Below are 20,912 nucleotides of genomic sequence, written 5' to 3'. Positions count from 1 at the left end.
AACATCCTATTCTTTATCAAATATTTACTCTACGTGCATAAGTAATAGGACAGTATATGTGGTGTTACAGAATTTCAGTAATTACGGTTACTTATTATCCTCGCTCTCAAAGAGATTAATACTGATAAAATTCTGAGACAAAATATGTATGGGGTGTGTGTATAATAATAGCTTATCTTTTTATGTTTGCATCGCCTTAGTATTTAATTAAGGCTAAAAATCAAGGAAGAATAATTATGTTAACTGCTGTTATCTGAATATTTATGTCACTCCAAAATTTGTGTTGAAATCCTAACCCCCAAAGGTATTAGTAGGTGCAGTCTTTGTGTACTGACTAGGTAATGAGGCTGAAGCCCTCATGAATAGGATCAGCACGCTTATAAAAGAGATCCCACAGACCCCCTCTACCTTGGGAGGATACAGCAAGAAAATGCCTGGTATGAACCATGAAGAGGACCTTCACCAGAATGGGACCATGCTGGTGCCTTGAGCTTGGTCTTCTCAGTCTCTAGAACTGTGAGCAACAAATTCTGGTTGTTTATAAAATACTAAGTTTATGGTATTTTGTTATAGCATCCCAAATGGACTAAGATAACCACATCACATCTACATCTTTGTAGACATTGCTGTCACTGCCACATGTTCTTTAAACATGTTATATATAAAGATCCATATATATATATATATATATATATATATACACACACATTAATATAACTATTAATTATAAACTAATAATTGAATAATGAAATAATATAAATAGCCCACTAATAATGTCCCTTTTATTAGGCTGGAACTTAAATATCAAAATTCAAAATAGTTAAAAAGCTCAGGTTAAAATTACAAGTGGTAGGGGCACCTGGGTGCTCAGTTGGTTGAACATCTGACTCTTGACTCTGGCTCAGGTCGTGCTCTCGCAGTTCCTGAGACCAAGCCTGAGTGAGGCTCTGCGCTGACACAGCAGAGCCTGCTTGGGATTCTCTCTCTCTCTCTCTCTCTCTCTCTGCCCCTCCCCTGTTCATGTCCTCTTTCAAAATAAATAAACCTTAAAAAAATTAAAAATAAAATAAAATTAATAAAATTAAAAGTGGCAGAGATGGAGATGTTCTCATCCATCTTAGATTTTAAAGTACTTAAAACAGAAATTGTATTTATCTAATCTATGTAGTTATTTTATTTATACAGGATTTGGCTTCTTAGTGGTAAATGAAGATAACAAATATATAAACAATAAAATCTGTTTTGCAAATATTCAAATTTTTAAAATAAAAAAATGTAACAGAGGAAAACGAGAAAATTTATAAGGAAATAAAGGACTCCAAAGTTAAATTGCCTAATACAGTTCACTTGTAAATGTTTGATTTCCACATGTATTGTACTTACGCTTGTCTTTCAGTAAATATGATATCCATACTTTGTGTTTCTCGATCATTTTGAGCTTTAAGCTGAATAAAGAGTTAACACAGAAGTTAGTGATAAAAATTACCATTCAACTGAGCTACTTCTTTAAAAGGTATGCTGGTCATAAACAATTTGAGAGATTATCATAATCCTAACGCCACTGTCAAAGTTTAAAAAAAAAAAAAATACAGTACTTATTTCACTGAACGAACTACAACCCCTGGAAAAGGAAGTCTTTTTCACAGGCATTGTAATCTCAAACCAAAAATATTCACTGTTCTTTAGTGATCTATCAAGTAATCCAACGTAAACTTAATTTATGTAAACAGAATCTAATATTTATTGGCTGTTCAACAATCGATTAGTAATATGCTGAATTAAGGGCCAACGCAAGTTTTATTCTTAAATTATTCAGAATTTTACCCTGACTACTCCTATGTGACTCTACCTGTGCATATTCAGCCTAGAATTTTGACCTATCCCAAACAACTGACAAAACACATAAAGAGGTTTTCACATTTTACATTTGGCATGAAAAATATACTTTTAGTGGCGCCCAGCTGGCTTAGTGGGTAGAGTGCATGACTCTTCATCTTGGGGTTTTGAGTTCAAGGCCCACACTGGGTGCAGAGATTACTCAAAAATAAAATCCAATATATATAGGATTATACATAGATTTATATAAATCTATATAAATATAAATATATCTATATATATATATATTTAAGTTGGGAATTTTCCTGTGTTCTAAAGTTAAGACTAATTTCACGAAATTATCATGTTTTTAGAACTCTAATTTAGAAAGTCATTTTATAAATTCTATGCTTTCACAGAATAGTCTGACTGTATAAGCTCTAAGCCATATTATAAACTATATAAAAGTTATATAAAGAAATTATAAGTTAGATAAACTATAAGCTATATGTATGTTAGTTTCTCCTAAATGTTTATAATCAAAATAAGTTAGCTTCTATCCTTTTGTCGTCTACCAAAGAATCTAAGAACAATGAACACAAAGTATCATTTATCAATCAAAAAGTAGTATTATGTCTGGCATTATATAACTATTGACTTTTCTCTCTTTCTTATAAAACTTTGTAAAAGTGCAACTGTATTTCCAGTGAGTAGTCAATTCCTTTTGTGCAAATACTGAACCAAAAGTATTGCAAACTAATTTATATGTAAGGAAATATAGACAAGACTCCCTAACTAATGCTGTGTGTGAGACCAATTCAAACATGGCCTTGTAGAAAGATACTAAAGCATCTACTAGGGAGATATGACCAATAGGAAGAAATTTAAAAAGAGCAACTAAGGGGCCACTGGCTGGCTCAGTTGGTAAAGCATGCAACTCTTGACCTTGGTGTTGTGAGTTGGACCCCACACTGGGTATCGAGATTACTTTAAAATCTTTAATGGAAAAAGATGCAACTAAGGGAAGTCAACTATAATAGAAATATTTAAGATCAAAGTAATACCTATCTGTAAAGTGTGTAAGGTTTTATCAAACTATTTCTAGATATAAATGCTTTGTTTTGAGTGGTATGATCTATGTAAATCTATTACTTATACTTTTAAATTTTCTTACCATGTTGTAATCACTCATTACTTCTTCCATTTCAGTATTGGTATTAAGTTTATCTACCAACTAAAAACAAAGATACAAAAAAAAACATTGTTAGTCTTCATAAATTTTCTCTATAATTCATAAATAGGTATTCAATCTTAAAACAATGAGTAGTCATTTAATTATTATTACTTCTAAATATTTTATCTTTTTTAATTTTATTATTATTTTTAATTTTATTTAAATCCAAGCCAGTTAACATATAGTGTAGTAATGGTTTCAGGAGCAGAATTTAGTGATTCATCACTTAAATATAATTCCCAGTGCTCATCCCAAAAAGTGCCCTCCTAATGCTCATCACCCATTTAGTCCATCCCTCCAGCCAAAACCCCTCCAACAACCCTCAGTTTGTTCTCTGTATTTAAGAGTTTCTTATGACTTGCCTCCCTCTCTGTTTTTATTTTATTTTTCCTTCCTTTCCCCTATGTTCTATCTATTGTTTCTTAAATCCTACATATGAATGAAATCATAAGATATTTATCTTTCTCTGACTGACTTATGTCGCTTAGCATAATACACTCTAGTTCTATCTATGTTGTTGCAAATGGCATGATTTCATTCTTTTTTAAAAAAAAATTTTTTTTATTTAAAAAAAATTTTTTTTTTTTAACGTTTATTTATTTTTGAGACAGAGAGAAACAGAGCATGAACGGGGGAGGGTCAGAGAGGGAGGGAGACACAGAATCTGAAACACGCTCCAGGCTCTGAGCGGTCAGCACAGAGCATGACGCGGGGCTTGAACTCGCGGACCGTGAGATCATGACCTGAGCCGAAGTCGGATGCTTAACCGACTGAGCCACCCAGGCGCCCCTAAAAAAATTTTTTAATGTTTTATTTTATTTTTGAGAGACAGAGAGAGAGAGTGTGTGTGAGTGGGCAAGGACAGAGAGAGAGGGAGACACAGAGTCCGAAGCAGGCTCCAGGCTCTGAGCTGTCAGCACAGAGCCCAATGTGGGGCTCGATCTCATGAACCACGAGATCATGACCTGAGCTGAAGTCCAATGCTTAACTGACTGAGCCACCCGGATGCCCCATGATTTCATTCTTTTTGATCTCTAAATAATACTCCATTGCATATATATATCACATCTTCTTTATCCATTTGTCAGTCAATGGACATTTGGGCTCTTTCCATAATTTGGCTACTGTTTATAGTGTATTTTATCTTCTAAGATAAAAACAAATATTGAGCTACCTAAGTATACACTATGCATTTGGCCAGTCACATTTTTAGGGTGGCAAAGTGAGCTTTGCCTGCTTTGAAAAGATGTTTGACCTTAAAAGGAGTGTCTAAAGAAGACAAAAAGTTTGGGGAATGTCAGTCACTCTCTTTTCTGCAGCAGAGAGCCTATTAACAGATTTACAAATTTATACCAGTGAGAATACAAAATGATTTTCTTGGTCTTCTAAAAATTAAAAACAACAACAACAACAACAAAAGCCAACAAGGTAAGGCACAAACACAACACCAGGTAAGCTTCCTTCAAAAAGTTAGGCAATGATAGCAATTGCTAACATATTTGCCTTCCACCAAACATTGTTCTGGACCCATTATATGTATCACTTAATTTTAACAATTACTCTCTAAAGTAGATATTATCCGCATTTTGCAGATAAAGAAATTTATTTTTTTAAATTTTTTTATGAAATTTACTGTCACATTGGTTTCCATACAACACCCAGTGCTCATCCCAAAAAATGCCCTCTTCAATACCCATCTCCCACCCCCCGTCAACCCTCAGTTTGTTCTCAGTTTTTAAGAATCTCTTATGCTTTGGTTCTCTCCCACTCTAACCTCTTTTTTTTTTTTTTTCCTTCCCCTCCCCCATGGGTTTCTGTTAAGTTTCTCAAGATCCACATAAGAGTGAAAACATATGGTATCTGTCTTTCTCTGTATGGCTTATTTCACTTAGCATCACACTCTCCACTTCCATCCACGTTGCTACAAAGGGCCATATTTCATTCTTTCTCATTGCCATGTAGTACTCCGTTGTGTATATAAACCACAATTTCTTTATTCATTCATCAGTTGATGGACATTTAGGCTCTTTCCATAAGAGAAAGGCTATTGTTGAGAGTGCTGCTATAAACATTGGGGTACAAGTGCCCCTATGCATCAGTACTCCTGTACCCCCTGGGTAAATTCCTAGCAGTGCTACTGCTGGGTCATAGGGTAGGTCTATTTTTAATTTTTTGAGGAAACTCCACGCTGTTTTCCAGAGTGGCTGCATCAGTTTGCATTCCCACCAACAGTGCAAGAGGGTTCCCGTTTCTCCACAACCTCTCCAGCATCTACGGTCTCCTGATTGGTTCATTTTGGCCACTCTGACTGGCATGAGGTGATATCTGAGTGTGGTTTTGATTTGTATTTCCCTGATGAGGAGCGATGTTGAGCATCTTTTCATGTGCCTGTTGGCCTTCCGGATGTCTTCTTTACAGAAGTGTCTATTCATGTTTTCTGCCCATTTCTTCACTGGATTATTTGTTTTTCGGGTGTGGAGTTTGGTGAGCTCTTTATAGATTTTGGATACTAGCCCTTTGTCCGATATGTCATTTGCAAATACCTTTTCCCATTCCGTTGGCTGCCTTTTAGTTTTGTTGATTGTTTCCTTTGCTGTGCAGAAGCTTTTTATCTTCATGAGGTCCCAATAGTTCATTTTTGCTTTTAATTCCCTTGCCTTTGGGGATGTGTCAAGTAAGAAATTGCTACGGCTGAGGTCAGAGAGGTCTTTCTCCTCTAGGGTTTTGATGGTTTCCTGTCTCACATTCAGGTCTTTTATCCATTTTGAGTTTATTTTTGTGAATGGTGTGAGAAAGTGGTCTAGTTTCAACCTTCTGCATGTTGCTGTCCAGTTCTCCCAGCACCATTTGTTAAAGAGACTGTCTTTTTTCCATTGGATATTCTTTCCTGCTTTGTCAAAGATTAGTTGGCCATACTTTTGTGGGTCTAGTTCTGGGGTTTCTATTCTATTCCATTGGTCTATGTGTCTGTGTTTGTGCCAATACCATGCTGTCTTGATAATTACAGCTTTGTACTAGAGGCTAAAGTCTGGGATTGTGATGCCTCCTGCTTTGGTCTTCTTCTTCAAAATTACTTTGGCTATTCGGGGCCTTTTGTGGTTCCATACAAATTTTAGGATTGCTTGTTCTAGCTTCAAGAATGCTGGTGCAATTTTGATTGGGATTGCATTGAATGTGTAGATAGCTTTGGGTAGTATTGATATTTTGACAATATTTATTCTTCCAACCCATGAGCACGGAATGTTTTTCCATTTCTTTATATCTTCTTCAATTTCCTTCATAAGCTTTCTATAGTTTTCAGCATACAGATCTTTTACATCTTTGGTTAGATTTATTCCTAGGTATTTTATGCTTCTTGGTGCAATTGTGAATGGGATCAGTTTCTTTATTTGTCTTTCTGTTGCTTCGTTATTAGTGTATAAGAATGCAACTGATTTCTGTACATGGATTTTGTATCCTGTGACTTTGCTGAATTCATGTATCAGTTCTAGCAGACTTTTGGTGGAGTCTATCGGATTTTCGATGTATAATATCGTGTCATCTGCAAAAAGTGAAAGCTTAACTTCATCTTTGCCAATTTTGATGCCTTTGATTTCCTTTTGTCGTCTGATTGCTGATGCGAGAACTTCCAACACTATGTTAAACAACAGTGGTGAAGAGTGGACATCTCTGTCATGTTCCTGATCTCAGGGAAAAAGCTCTCAGTTTTTCCCCGTTGAGGATGATGTTAGCTGTGGGCTTTTCATAAATGGCTTTCATGATGTTTAAGTATGTTCCTTCTATCCCGACTTTCTTGAAAGTGTTTATTAAGAAAGGATGCTGAATTTTGTCAAATGCTTTTTCTGCATCGATTGACAGGATCATATGGTTCTTATATTTTATTAATGTGATGTATCACATTGATTGATTTGTGAATGTTGAACCAGCCCTGCATCCCAGGAATGAATCCCACTTGATCATGGTGAATAATTCTTTTTATATGCTGTTGAATTCGATTTGCTAGTATCTTATTGAGAGTTTTTGCATCCATATTCATCAGGGATATTGGCCTGTAGTTCTCTTTTTTTACTGGGTCTCTATCTGGTTTAGGAATCAAAGTAATACTAGCTTCATAGAATGAGTCTGGAAGTTATCCTTCCCTTTCTATTTTTTGGAATAGCTTGAGAAGGATAGGTATTATCTCTGCTTTAAACGTCTGGTAGAACTCCCCTGGGAAGCCATCTGGTCCTGGACTCTTATTTGTTGGGAGATTTTTGATAACTGATTCAATTTCTTCACTGATTATGGGTCTGTTCTGTTCAAGCTTTCTATTTCCTCCTGATTGAGTTTTGGAAGTGTGTGGGTGTTTAGGAATTTGTCCATTTCTTCCAGGTTGTCCAATTTGTTGGCATATAATTTTTCATAGTATTTCTTGATAGTTGCTTATATTTCTGAGGGATTGGTTGTAATAATTCCATTTTCATTCACGATTTTATCTACTTGGGTCATCTCCCTTTTCTTTTTGAGAAGCCTGGCTAGAGGTTTATCAATTTTGTTTATTTTTTCAAAAAACCAACTCTTGGTTTCGTTGATCTGCTCTACAGTTTTTTTAGATTCTATATTGTTTATTCCTGCTGTGATCTTTCTTCTTCTGCTGGTTTTGGGGTGTCTTTGCTGCTCTGTTTCTATTTCCTTTAGGTGTGCTGTTAGATTTTGTATTTGGGATTTTTCTTGTTTCTTGAGATAGGCCTGGATTGCAATGTATTTTCCTCTCAGGACTGCCTTCGCTGCATCCCAAAGCATTTGGATTGTTGTATTTTCATTTTCGTTTGTTTCCATATATTTCTTAATTTCTTCTCTACTTGCCTGGTTGACCCATTCATTCTTTAGTAGGGTGTTCTTTAACCTCCATGCTTTTGAAGGTTTTCCAGACTTTTTCCTGTGGTTGATTTCAAGCTTCATCGCATTGTGGTCTGAAAGGATGCATGGTATGATCTCAATTCTTGTATATTTATGAAGGGCTGTTTTGTGACCCAGTATGTGATCTATCTTGGAGAATGTTCCATGTGCACTTGAGAAGAAAGTATATTCTGTTGCTTTGGGATGCATAGTTCTAAATATAGCATATAAAGAAATTCAGCAAGTTGTGGAACCAGAATTTGAATAGGAAGGCTACTTGGGAATGCAAGCTGATGCAGCCATTCTGGAAAACAGTATGCAGGTTCCTCAAAAAACTAAAAATAGAACTACCCTACCACCCAGCAATTGAACTACTAGGCATTTATCCAAGGGATACAGGTTTGCTGTTTCGAAGGGACACATGCACCACCATGTTTACAGCAGCACTATCAACAAAAGCCAAAGTATGGAAAGAGCCCAAATATCCATCAATGGATGAATGGATGAACAGGAAGGCTATTAAAAGCAAATTATTTGGGTATAATTTTTTCTGAAACACCAAGCTTTATTAATGTACTATGTATTAGTTTATAGAATATTTCACTTCTGATATGAATAGTAAGTACTAATAAACCCTAACATTTGAGATCTTACTATATGTTAGATATCAGCTAAATGTTTTCCCTGTATCAGTTGTTAGGTCATTATACCTGCAAACAACATATTTCACACATTATTAATATCTTTACATAAGTAATTTACCTAATGCATTCCAGTACAGCTAAATGATTTTATCTAATGTCATTTCATATTTTATAAAAAACTTCCTCATATTTAGAACAAAACATTTACTAAAAAAAAATCTGTACTGAATACTAGGCTCTACAAAATGTTCATTATGGATTATACAGTTAAACAGATTTGAGAAGTACAGTATTCCATAAGCAGCAAAATTTGTTTATAAGTACAATATAACAATATCAAGTAGGTATAGCATAATTTACCCAACCATTATGATAGAATGTTTCTTGTTTTATGTAACACTATTTTTTAACAGAAGTGAGATAAAAGTTTTCCCCTTTAAGACCAAATGCCTTTGCCGTCTAGAGCACCTACAGAGTTAGAAGAAAGAAAATTCTGGCACTAGAAAGTGTAATGGGGCCAAGACCACCCCAAAGTTTGCGACAGTTATGAACAAAGCCAAGAAGATTATTTCTTCAGAAAGTAAACATTAGGAAAAATCCTTGGTGGAACTATGTTTATGTTACATACTCTATTTTGGCAGAAGGCAACCACTGTATTTTGGATGAAACATAAGAATGGAGGTAGAATCTGTGCACTACATAATTAAAATTTTTAATATTTCATAATAAAAACCATCCATAGAGAGATAAAATGTTTTTTTACAGAAATGACAGTTAATACCCAATAAATTTTAGCTACTTTTAAAATGATTATTTTAATACTGTTAGGGAAAATATGTATCTGCAAGTAAATGTATTTTCTTAAGACTGGAAGAATACATATCTGTTAGGCCAAATGATTTCTGGTGAGAAAAATGAGGGAAAAACAAAGGGAGGCTTTAATCTCTATACTCTCCCTTGTTACAATCTTTCACCGTAAGCATATATTCATGTATTATTTAGTATCTAAAATAATATATTTTTAAAGTGGTAAAAAACAATGGAAATATTCAAAAAAATCTCAGAAAAGGGCAATTACCATATTGTAGTCTGCTAGTTGTCCTTGAAACTCTTTGATTTCAACAGCTAAAGTCTCAGCTCTGTAAGCATAAAACAAATACATTCATAAACACCTAAATAAGAAGAACATTATAAACATTATGTATAATTACAAATTTGGTATTAAACTTCTGAAGCATATTACATTGAATATTGCTCTTAAAAAGACCTTGCATAATTTTAACTGCAAAACTACTCACCTCTTTTCATATGACAAATATACTGAATTCTCTTGATTGTACATTTCTATTTCTTTCTGAAGTTTATTAATTTCTGTTGTAAGTTCACTTATTTTACTTCTAAATGGAAAGAAATAAAAAAGTCAGCAATAATCCTAATCCAGAAAAGAGCCTTTCTAGTCAAGCAAATTTTTCATAAATGTGTAACAATAATATAAATGGTTTTGTGAAAGTTCACTAAAAAAAGAAAAACAATTTATGTGGCCTGTTTGACTAAAATGAGGCATATCCCAAATGATAAGAAACTGAAATAGATTCTCTGATCATTAAGATGAAATAGGACCAGAATGTAAGCCTGGTCAAAATAACAATCTATAGACACAACTAGATGCCTAATTGTCATCCTCACAGCTCCTGCTACTCTCTAAGGTGGGGCTTCTCAAAAGCCGCACTGCTGACAGTTTAGGTCAGTAAAGGATACTCTGGCAGTGGGGAAGGGCTATCCTATGCACTGTACAATGCTTAACAGCATCCCTGGTCAAGTTGTCAGTAGCACACACCCCAACCCTAGCTGTGACAACCAAAAATATGTCCAAAAATCACCAAATGTTCCCTGGGGGGCAAAAATCATGGACAGTTGAGAACTAGTGCTATAGAGTCAAACAATTACAAAAATACCTAGACCCATTTTTTTGATACAAAAGCACAAATCCTGGAAAAGTGAGGATATGCAATGCTGACAAATAGCTCTATATCCTTTCTTTCTTTTGATTAAAAAGTGGTTGGATATGAAGAGATGCTATGTAAGTGCTGGCCTCATGCTGATGTTAGCATTAAGGAGTGGTGGGGAAAACCTACACTTCTCTCTATTGCCTTCTAGAAGTTTGAGACCCATAAAGGATCCTGATAATTGACAAACAAAAGACTGCAGAAGAAATGAAAAAGAAAACAGAGGTTTTAGGAAATGATAGAAGGATGGATTAAATGCAATGGAAATAGTAGACAAAGATATAGATGATGAGCCAAGAACAAAATACAATAAAGCAGAAAAATGAAGACTGAACAGTAGGACATCTGAACAAAAAAAGGTAGATAAAGAATATGAAAAAAGTTCTCAATTTAGAGCTTCATTCTTAGAGACATAATAAACTTCATGAATTAATTAAAATTAGGTTACATTTGTGGCAACTGACCAATTATACATTTTTTTTTTTTTCAACGTTTATTTATTTTTGGGACAGAGAGAGACAGAGCATGAACGGGGGAGGGGCAGAGAGAGAGGGAGACACAGAATCGGAAACAGGCTCCAGGCTCTGAGCCATCAGCCCAGAGCCTGACGCGGGGCTCGAACTCACGGACCGCGAGATCGTGACCTGGCTGAAGTCGGACGCTTAACCGACTGCGCCACCCAGGCGCCCCGACCAATTATACATTTATGTAAAACTCTGCACTAAAATATTGTAAGTATATGCATTTTCCCTTATTAGATACAACTGATGACATTTCAGTGGTATGAATAATATATTTCATAGTAGTTAGTGAAAGCAGCATAATAAAAGATGATTCTTATCATTATATGATAGTGAACTTGACATAAATTAATTCACACACATGCAAACAAATACAATTTAAAATCTCGACCTATTTGTACTATCTCATATATTTTGTAGCACAGCCAAATTAACCAGAAATTATAACACAAAATAATTCTTAAAAATCAACAGACACCTAACTATCTTAATAAGCACCAGCGTTAAAACTTCATGACCATGCATAGGAAAAAAAATGTTTATTGAACATACCGAAGAAGTCCAAGATAATAAGATTTGTCTAAAATTTGCCTCTGGGGACCTAAAAAAATTTTTTTTAATTATTAGTGTTCAGTTTGGAAATACCACCAAAATAGTAAAGCCAAAGCACAACCACAATTACACTCCACAATTCTGTTGAGTCCTTATTTATGCCCCAATAAATCTGATAATCAAGATGACAGACTGAATCAATTGAAAAGACAACTGGGGTGCCTGGCTGGCTCTGTTGGTAAAGCACGTGACTTGTCATCTTAAGGGTCATGAGTTCAAGCCCCATGTTGAGCATGGAGCCTGCTTAAAAAAAAAAAAAAATGGAAAAGAGAACTAATATCTTAGCATCATAACATAATGGAAACTTGAATTAAGATCACAAAAATGGGACTAAAGGTAGGGGTGTTAAGACAGGAAGTACACTCTACAGGTCAGGTTAACTGAATGCAAACTCAATCTAAGAAAGTCTAGGCACACCAGGGTGGCTCAACAAATCAAGTGGCTGACTCTTGATTTCAGCCCAGGTCATGATCTCATGGTTCGTGAGCATGTGCAGAGTCTGCTTGAGATTCTTTCTCTCTCTCTCTCTCTCTCTGCCCCACCCCTGCAGTCTCTCTCAATCTGTTTCTCCCTCAAAATAAATAAATATTTTTCAAAAAGTCTAGAACAGGGTTATCCAATAGAATTTTTTGCAACAATGGAAATATTCTATACCAACACTGTCCAATAAAGCAGCTACTTGGAATTATTAAACACTTGAAATGTGGCTGATGATAGCAGAGAACTGAATCTTTTATTTAATTTTAATTATTAAATTTAAATAGCTACAAGTAGCTATTAACTATCATAAAGCACAGTGAAGATTTAGACTGTGGATTTCTCAATGCAAGAGATTATGATTTTTCATAATTTGTCTTAGAGACCGTTTTTTTAGAAACATGATCTTATTTCAGTTATTTCAGCAGGACTAAGAAAGTACCCCTAGGTTAAATGTCCAAACCTTGAGAGAGGTGACCTTGCAAAGTGGAAAAAGTAAGGATAGAGAGTAGTAACTGTGAGGTCTATGATCAGAAGAGGGAGAGAAGACTAGACAATGATATAATTTTGACATTTCTTCACAGTATTGATATCAAGCAAGCATTTCTAAAAAATTGTGTTTTTTGTTTTTTTTTAAGTTTATTTATTTTGAGAGAGAGAGGGGGAACCAGTGGGAGAGGGGCAAAGAGAGGACAGAGGATCCAAAGTGGACTCTGCACTAACAGCAGAGAGCACTCAAACCCACAAACTCACAAACTGTGATATCATGACCTGAGCCGAAGTCAGATGCTAACCAACTGAGCCACCCACATACCCCTAAATAATTGTTTTTTAATATTTAGTGAGCTAAGTGGTATTATAATAAAGTAAAAAAAATTAAGTCTCCTGAAAGGCATGGCATACTATATTACAAAAGGTAGCATCATATCTTATAATTAATTTTGTCCCAGTAGAATATCTTCATCCCTGATAAGTCATCTGTCACAAATACAGAAAATAAAAAACTCATTATAAAGCAGTTTACCATGCTTTGATTTGTATGTATCACAGACCAATTTTTGAATCATAAGTGTACCATTATGCTTTTTTAAACACATACATAGGCCTAAGGAAAGATGCAGTAAAAAACTGTGTTAGCTTCAATTCCTTACTTAAGAAGTTACATATTATAATGGATTATTAATTATTAGAAAAGTAACACTTCTTGAGTCATTTATCATAAATACACAAATACCTTAATAGTGTCATTTTGATATGGAAACAATCAAAAAATATTTCAGAATATTTCTATGTAGTACTAGAAACCTAATTTTCATTCCTGAGCTTTTCTTCAAATTATTTCAAATTTCTTCAAGTTATAGTAAAGCTCCATATTTAGAAAAATGAAGATTAAAGTTCACAATGTATTTTCACAGCACTTTTATTTAACCATCACCATAATTTTGTGAATCAAGGAATAAAAATTGAATAAAATGGCCTCTTTATACTTCTTGGCTAACTAATATGGTACTGCAATACTATTTTTTTTTTTAGTGTTTGTTTATTTTTGAGAGACCTCAAGTTGGGGAGGGGCTGAGGAGGGGATGGACAGAGGATCCTAAGCGGGCTCCATGTAACAGCAGCAACCCCAACACGGGGCTTGAACTCACAAACCGCAACATCATGACCTGAGCTGAAGACAGACACTAGTAACCAACTGAGCCACCCAGGTTCCCCCAGTAATATGGTACTGTGATACTTCTTATACAAAATATACTCGTCTTTTTAAAAGAGATACCTTTCATTCCAGTTTTCATTCCACTCAAACCTTGTTGTGTTACAGGACGATCAGCAACTTTGATTTGAGAAGACAGAACTCCCCCTGTCCCAATGGTACCACCACGAGAGCCTGGTCTTGCTGTTCCAGGTGGTATCTAAATGAAAAACATGATTTCAGTTTTAGTAAACTAGAAAAACACTATATCTCTAGTACTGTTATGACAGCAAAGAGATTATTTTTTAAAAATTAAAATTACATTTAATTTGTAAAGTATTCCTTACATTTTTGAATTCCCAAAATAGGACATATTAAATAAAAGTCTTTAACATTTAAAATTCTATGAACAATAGATGCCGGCAGCCAAGCTCTCCAACCAGCCTGATGGCAGGGCCCAGACGGTGGATGGATCGGGACTGCAGGGCGGCCCACCGACAGTGAAGCTTCTTGTACTCCTGCTTTTATGTAATTTGGCCTTAGCATTGGTCAGGGCAGCCCCCCTACCAATCAAAGTACCTGGGGGAATTGTCTGTTGGTGAATTGCCCACGACATGCCCCCAGGGAAAAGAACCACCGGGGAAAGAAAGAAGATACCCCAAGAAAATCATGCAGCCCTACATCTCGCCCTTGCCACCCCCTATAAAGACTCCTCTACCTAAAGGAAGGATGACCCCATATATTTCCCAGCCAAGGAGGGAACAAATGGATTTGAAAGCCCCACTCTGGCAACAAAGGAGTGTATCTATGGATACAAGTTACTCCAACCCTAGGCCCACCTGGCCCCCAGGAGACATTCAAGATGATGATTGGACCTGGTGGGTTAAGGTACAGAATGGTTCATTAGTTCCTAGGTATACATTGTCTCTCTGGGAACACATGAGGCGTGGGTTCCCAGGGTCCTCTTGGCTCCCTCCCGGCACCCCAGACCAAAGCAAAAACTTTTGTTCCTTATACTGCAAATGGTTCAAAAAAACAATTAAGAAGTCCTGTCCCTGTAAGTGTTCCACTTGAGGTATTGAGAGATAGAGGACCTTTCATGAAAATAGCAAAGCAAATGCTTTATAGATTATAGATAAACGTAGATACATAATGAAATAATGTGAAGAAATTAATCAATAAGCAAAGGGCAGGAGAGAACATTACAAGAAAATAACCATGTTGTTCCTTAATGGGTGATCACACATAGGAACATTTTTAGAATTAGGTAATGCCAGAAAAATAGATGACGCATGCTACAAGGAAATTGCTAACAAATATAATGCCACGTTTGCCACGATAAAGCGGCCAAACACACTGCTGTTGTCTTTGTCCATTTTTTATTTTTTCACCGGCGCCATTCATCTTTCGGGAATCCCTGGATCTGCTGGGGCTGGACCCCGGCAATTAGATAGTACATTCCTTTAAAATTTAAAATTTTAGAGGAGTTAAGATGGCAGAGAAGTAGGGTTACGGGGATTTCCCTTCCCTTCCCTTCCCTCAAACACAGCTGTATTGAGGTCAGAACACTTGGAACACTAAGGAAATCAATCTGTGGAGTGAGAAAAAAGTCTCCACAGGTAAGGGAGACAGCTCAGCAGGACACAGATGCATTATGTGAACTGGGGGAGATAAAACAGCGTAGGCACAGAGGGGAAGGAGCCCCTTCTGTGGAGAAACAAAACGGAGAGAAAGAAAGGCTGTGGATTATGGTATTGTGCTAGTACAAGAGAAAAACTTCTCTGGACCATGGACTGGGGAAAAAAAATACTGAGAGTGCCAGTTTCTACTTTGCAAACAGCCTTAGGAATTGAAGATCAAAGATAGGAGCTTTCAAAAGTGTGCAAATTTCGCCAGACTGAAGTCACTGCAGCTTCCATGTACGCAAGCCTGGGGGGGAAGAGGGAGCTGGCCCCAGGGCACAGTAGCAATCTCAGGGGCATGCTGAGAGGTAACAGTCTCCTTCCTCCAATACTGTGGGAAGAGGGTCTATGGCCCCACCAAGGACAAAAGACCCTTCAGGCGCCATCAGGGCTGAGTGGTGCTACACCAAAATGGAATCCACGTGGTACAGGGCCCCTTAAGACATCAGGTTCTGAATCTTAGCCAAGAGCCTAAGAGGTGCGGGAGACTGTGGAGAACAGGCTGACCACCAGCACTATTCTGTAAGGGCTGCCTGTAACAGCATGGTTTGAGAAACCCAGTCCAGGGAGGAGAGACTGGGGTGTTGCCGTTTTTCTCCTCATCACCAACACAGTGGGGATTGAGGGAACAGAACAGTTGCCCCCAGTGGAGGCAGGACTGGTTTACACCAGACCCGCCCCTCGTGTCTAGCAATCTGGCAACTGCTCACCTACTGGAGTGGGAATGACACTGACTGAACCAGACAGTCCCTCCTCCAGACGAGCACAGCCACTGGTCCCAGACACCAACAGACAACTATCTTGTGGCTTTGTATGTTAGTCTGTTTTTCTTTTTTTTTTTCCTCTCTTTTTTCTTTCTACCCTCTTCTTTTTTTCCTTTGGAATCAGGATCATAGTTTCTGATTTGATTTTTGGTCAATTCTTATTTTATATACATACATATATATATATATATATATATATATATATATGTATTTTTTTCAGGCATTTTTATTCTTTTTACACTTTTTATAAAGCTCCATCTTTATTTTTTTTTTTTAATTTTTTTTTTTTTTTCAACGTTTATTTATTTTTGGGACAGAGAGAGACAGAGCATGAACGGGGGAGGGGCAGAGAGAGAGGGAGACACAGAATCGGAAGCAGGCTCCAGGCTCTGAGTCATCAGCCCAGAGCCTGACGCGGGGCTCGAACTCACGGACCGCGAGATCGTGACCTGGCTGAAGTCGGACGCTTAACCGACTGCGCCACCCAGGCGCCCCAAAGCTCCATCTTTATTTTCCTTCCTCTCTTTCTCTGGATTAAGCCTTATAGTTTCTTTGATTCTCTATTTGGTCTTTTTTTTTTCTTTCACCTCTTTCATTTTTCACTTTCTATGGGATCAGGTTCCCCACCTTTTCCTTTCTTCCAGAGTTACTTCAACGAACAAATCAAAGCACACTTGGTGGAAGGTCCAAACAATCCACACCACAAGTAAGGAGGAGCTTTGTAGAAGACTGACCAGTGGGTACAGCAGCCAAATACACAACACAAGAGTGCACTCAACACACTCCAAAAACACTTCCTGAAGTGCCTGGCCCTGGCCAGTGTATTATCCCTCTTTAATATCGTAGTAACTTGCAGATGGAAGACATAACAAGCTGTTAAAACACGTAAAAGCCATAAATGTAGCCAAAATGTTGAAACAGGAGAATTCTCTTCAAAAGACAACCCAGGAAGAAATGACAGCCAGAGAATTGCTCTTAACAGATACAAACAATATATCTGAACAGTTTAAAGTAACAGTCATAAGACTAATGGCTGGGCTTGAAAAAAGCATCGAAGACAGCAGAGAATCTATTGCTGCAGACATCAAAAACGTAAGAAATAGTCACAATGAATTAAGAAATAACTGAGATGCAAAATAAACTAGATACAGTGACAGCGAAGATGGAAGAAGCAGAGGAGAGAAGAAGTGAAGGTAAAATTATGGAAAATGATTAAGCTGAAAAAAGAGGGAAAAGAAATTATGAGACCACAAGGGGAGAATTAGAGACTTAAGTGAGTCAATGAAATGAAATAACATCCATATAATAGGACTTCCAGAAGAAGGAGAGAGAGAAAGGGGCAGAAGGTTTATTTGAACAAATTACACCTGAAAACTTCCCTAATCTGGGGAAGGAAACAGACATCCAAGTCTAGGAGTCACAGAGAACTCCCTTCAAAATCAACAAAAACAGATCAACACCATGACATATAGTGAAACTGGCAAAATACAAAGATAAAGAGAGAATACTGAAAGCAGCTAGGGACAAACAAGCATTAACCACCAAGGGTAGACACATAAGGGTAGTAGCAGACCTGTCCACTGAAACTTGGCAGGCCAGAAGGGAGTGGCAGGAAATAAATACTCAATGTGCTGAAGAGGAAAAATATGCAGCCAAGAATCCTTTATCCAGCAAGGCTGTCTTTCAGAATAGAAGAAGAGATAAAGGCTATTCCAGACAAACAGAAACTAAAGGTGCTCCTGACCACTAAACCAGCCCTGCAGGAGATCCTAAGAGGGACTCTGTGAGTGGAAAGCAGTAAAGATTACAAAAGACCAGAGGCATCACCACAAGCTTGAAACCTACAGATAACACAATGACACTAAATCCGTATCTTTGAATAATCACTCTAAATGTAAATGGATTAAATACTCCAATCAAAAGATACAGGGGTATCAGAATGGGTAAAAAAATAAGACCCATCTATATGCTACTTACAAGAGACCCATCTTAAACCTGAGGACATCTGCAGGTTGAAAGTGAGGAAATCCATCTATCATGCTACTGGGCATCAAAAGAAAGCCAGAGTAGCCATAGTTATATCAGACAAACTAGATTTTAAAACAAAGTCTGTAACAAGAGATGAAGAAGGGCATTATATCAAAAGTAAGAGGTCTATCCATCAAGAAGAGCTAACAATTATAAATGTTTATGTCCCCGATGCTGAAGTACCCAAATAATATAATATAAATTAATCACAAACATAAGTAAATTTATACACAATAACATGATTGTATGGGACTTTAATACTCCACTTACAATAGACAGATCATCTAGGCAGAAAATCAATAAGGAAACAACGGCTTTGAATGACACATTGTGTTGCATCCACACAACTCCTGAAACAAAATGCTATGGGCACCAGTGACAGTCACAACAAAGTTTATTGCAATGAGAGGCAAGGCCAAACGATCAGGACTGACACTCTAGACCAGAGTGCATCTCTAACAGCAGGGGTACAGAGTTTTTAGAGTCGACCACATAGACCACATCATCTTATCATCACCTGGGAACAAAACAAAGAAATAGTTCCCAGATGGGGATGGAAACAGTTCAGACATGCCCTTGCCCCAATCCAATCAAACACTAATCCAATTTATTTTCCTTGAACTTTTGTTCCCTTGATTGATAGGACAAGGCTGTTATCTCTTAATCTACAGTGTTAAAACAAAGCTGTTATTTCTTAAGGCTACAGGTTAGCCCTACACTACAATTTAACCCTTACAATTGGAACAGATGGACTTAACAGATACATTCAGAACTTTTCCTCCCAAAGCAGCAGAATACACATTCTTCTCGAGTACACATGAAACATTTTCCAAAATAGATCACATACAGGGTCACCAAACAGCCCTCAACAAATATAAAATGACTGAGATCATACATACCATGCATATTTTTAGATCACAACACTAGGAAACTTGAAATCAACCACAAGGAAAAATTTGGAAAGTCCCCCAAATACATGGAGGTTAAAGAACATCCTACTAAAGAATGAACGCGGGGCGCCTGGTTGGCGCAGTCAGTTAAGCGTCCGACTTCAGCCAGGTCACGATCTCGCGGTCCGGGAGTTCGAGCCCCGTGTCAGGCTCTGGGCTGATGGCTCGGAGCCTGGAGCCTGTTTCCGATTCTGTGTCTCCCTCTCTCTCTGCCCCTCCCCTGTTCATGCTCTGTCTCTCTCTGTCCCAAAAATAAATAAACGTTGAAAAAAAAAATTAAAGAATGAACGGGCCAACCAGGAAGTTAAAGAAATTAAAAAATATATGAAAGCAAATGAAAATGAAAAAATGACCGTCCAAACCCTTTGGGATGCAGCAAAAGCAGTCCTAGGAGGAAAATATATTGCAATTCAGGCCTATCTCAAGAATCAAGAAAAGTCCCAAATACACAATCTAAACTCACACCTAAAGGAACTACAAAGGCCGTGGCAAAGAAAGCCCAAAGCCTGCAGAAGAAAAGAAATAACAAAGATTAGAGCAGAAATAAAAAATATAGAATCCAGTAACACAGAACAGATCAATGAACATAGAACAGATCAATGAATAGCCAGATTAATCAAAAAGAAAAGAGAGGACCCAAATAGATAAAATCACAAATGAAAGAGGACAGATCATAACCAACACCACAGAAATACAAACAATTATTAGAGAATATTATGAAAAATTATATGCCAACGAACTGGACAATCTGGAAGAAATGGACAAATTCCTAGACACTTACACACTACCAAAACTCAAACAGGAACAAACAGAAAATTTAAACAGACCCATAATCAGCGACAAAATTGAATCAGTTATCAAAATATCTCCCAAAAACATGAGTCCTGGTCAGATGGCCTCCCAGGGGAATTCTACCAGCCATTTAAAGCAAAGTTAATACCTATTCTTCTCAACCTATTCCAAAAACAGAAATGGAAGGGAAGCTTCCAGACTCAATTCTATGAAGCCAGCATCACCTTGATTCCCACACCAGACAAGGACCCGACTGAAAAGGAGAATTACAGGCCAATATACCTGATGAACATGGATGCAAAAATTCTCAACAAAATACTACCAAATCGAATTCAACAGTATATTAAAAGAATTATTCACCATGATCAAGTGGGATTCATTCCTGGACTGCAGGGCTGGTTCAGTATTTGCAAATCAAACGTGATATATCACATTAATAGAAGAAAGGATAAGAACCATATGATCCTAGCAATAGATGCAGAAAAAGCATTTGACAAAATACGGCATCCTTCCTTAATAAAAACCCTCAAGAAAGTTGGGATAGAGGGAACATACCTTAATGTCATAAAATCCATATGTGAAAGGCCCACAGCTAATATCCTCAATGGGAAAAAACTAAGAGCTTTCCCACTGAATTAGGAACACGACAGAGATGTCCATTCTCACCACCGTTGTTTAATGAGTGTTAGAAGTCCTAGCCTCAGCAAATAAGACAACAAAATGAAATAAAAGGCATCCAAATTGGCAAAGAACTCAAACTTTTACTTCTCACAGATGGCATGATACTCTACATGGAAAACCCAAAAGACTCCACCA

At 37.0% G+C, this 20,912-nt stretch overlaps 1 protein-coding gene across 2 annotated transcripts in view; it reads right to left on the bottom strand.

The window, feature by feature from the left end:
• The window catches only part of IFT74 (intraflagellar transport 74), an 89,846-nt gene that overhangs the window by 60,553 nt on the left and 8,381 nt on the right, over positions 1-20,912 (bottom strand). For both annotated transcript variants that reach the window (XM_025922474.2, XM_086685421.1), the window contains exons 3-8: positions 13,965-14,100; positions 11,651-11,699; positions 9,870-9,968; positions 9,650-9,710; positions 2,990-3,049; positions 1,384-1,445 (exon numbers count right to left, since the gene is read on the bottom strand). In XM_025922474.2, the coding sequence (XP_025778259.1) occupies positions 1,384-1,445; positions 2,990-3,049; positions 9,650-9,710; positions 9,870-9,968; positions 11,651-11,699; positions 13,965-14,100 (467 nt within the window). The remainder of the gene's footprint in view (positions 1-1,383; positions 1,446-2,989; positions 3,050-9,649; positions 9,711-9,869; positions 9,969-11,650; positions 11,700-13,964; positions 14,101-20,912) is intronic.

The sequence above is a fragment of the Puma concolor genome, chromosome D4 (assembly GCF_028749965.1).
Source record: "Puma concolor isolate L17-30 chromosome D4, mPumCon1.1.hap2, whole genome shotgun sequence".
In the NCBI taxonomy this organism is placed as follows: Eukaryota; Metazoa; Chordata; class Mammalia; order Carnivora; family Felidae; genus Puma; species Puma concolor.
The sequence above is the reverse complement of the archived record's forward strand: the minus strand, read 5'-3'. Positions and strand labels throughout refer to the sequence as shown.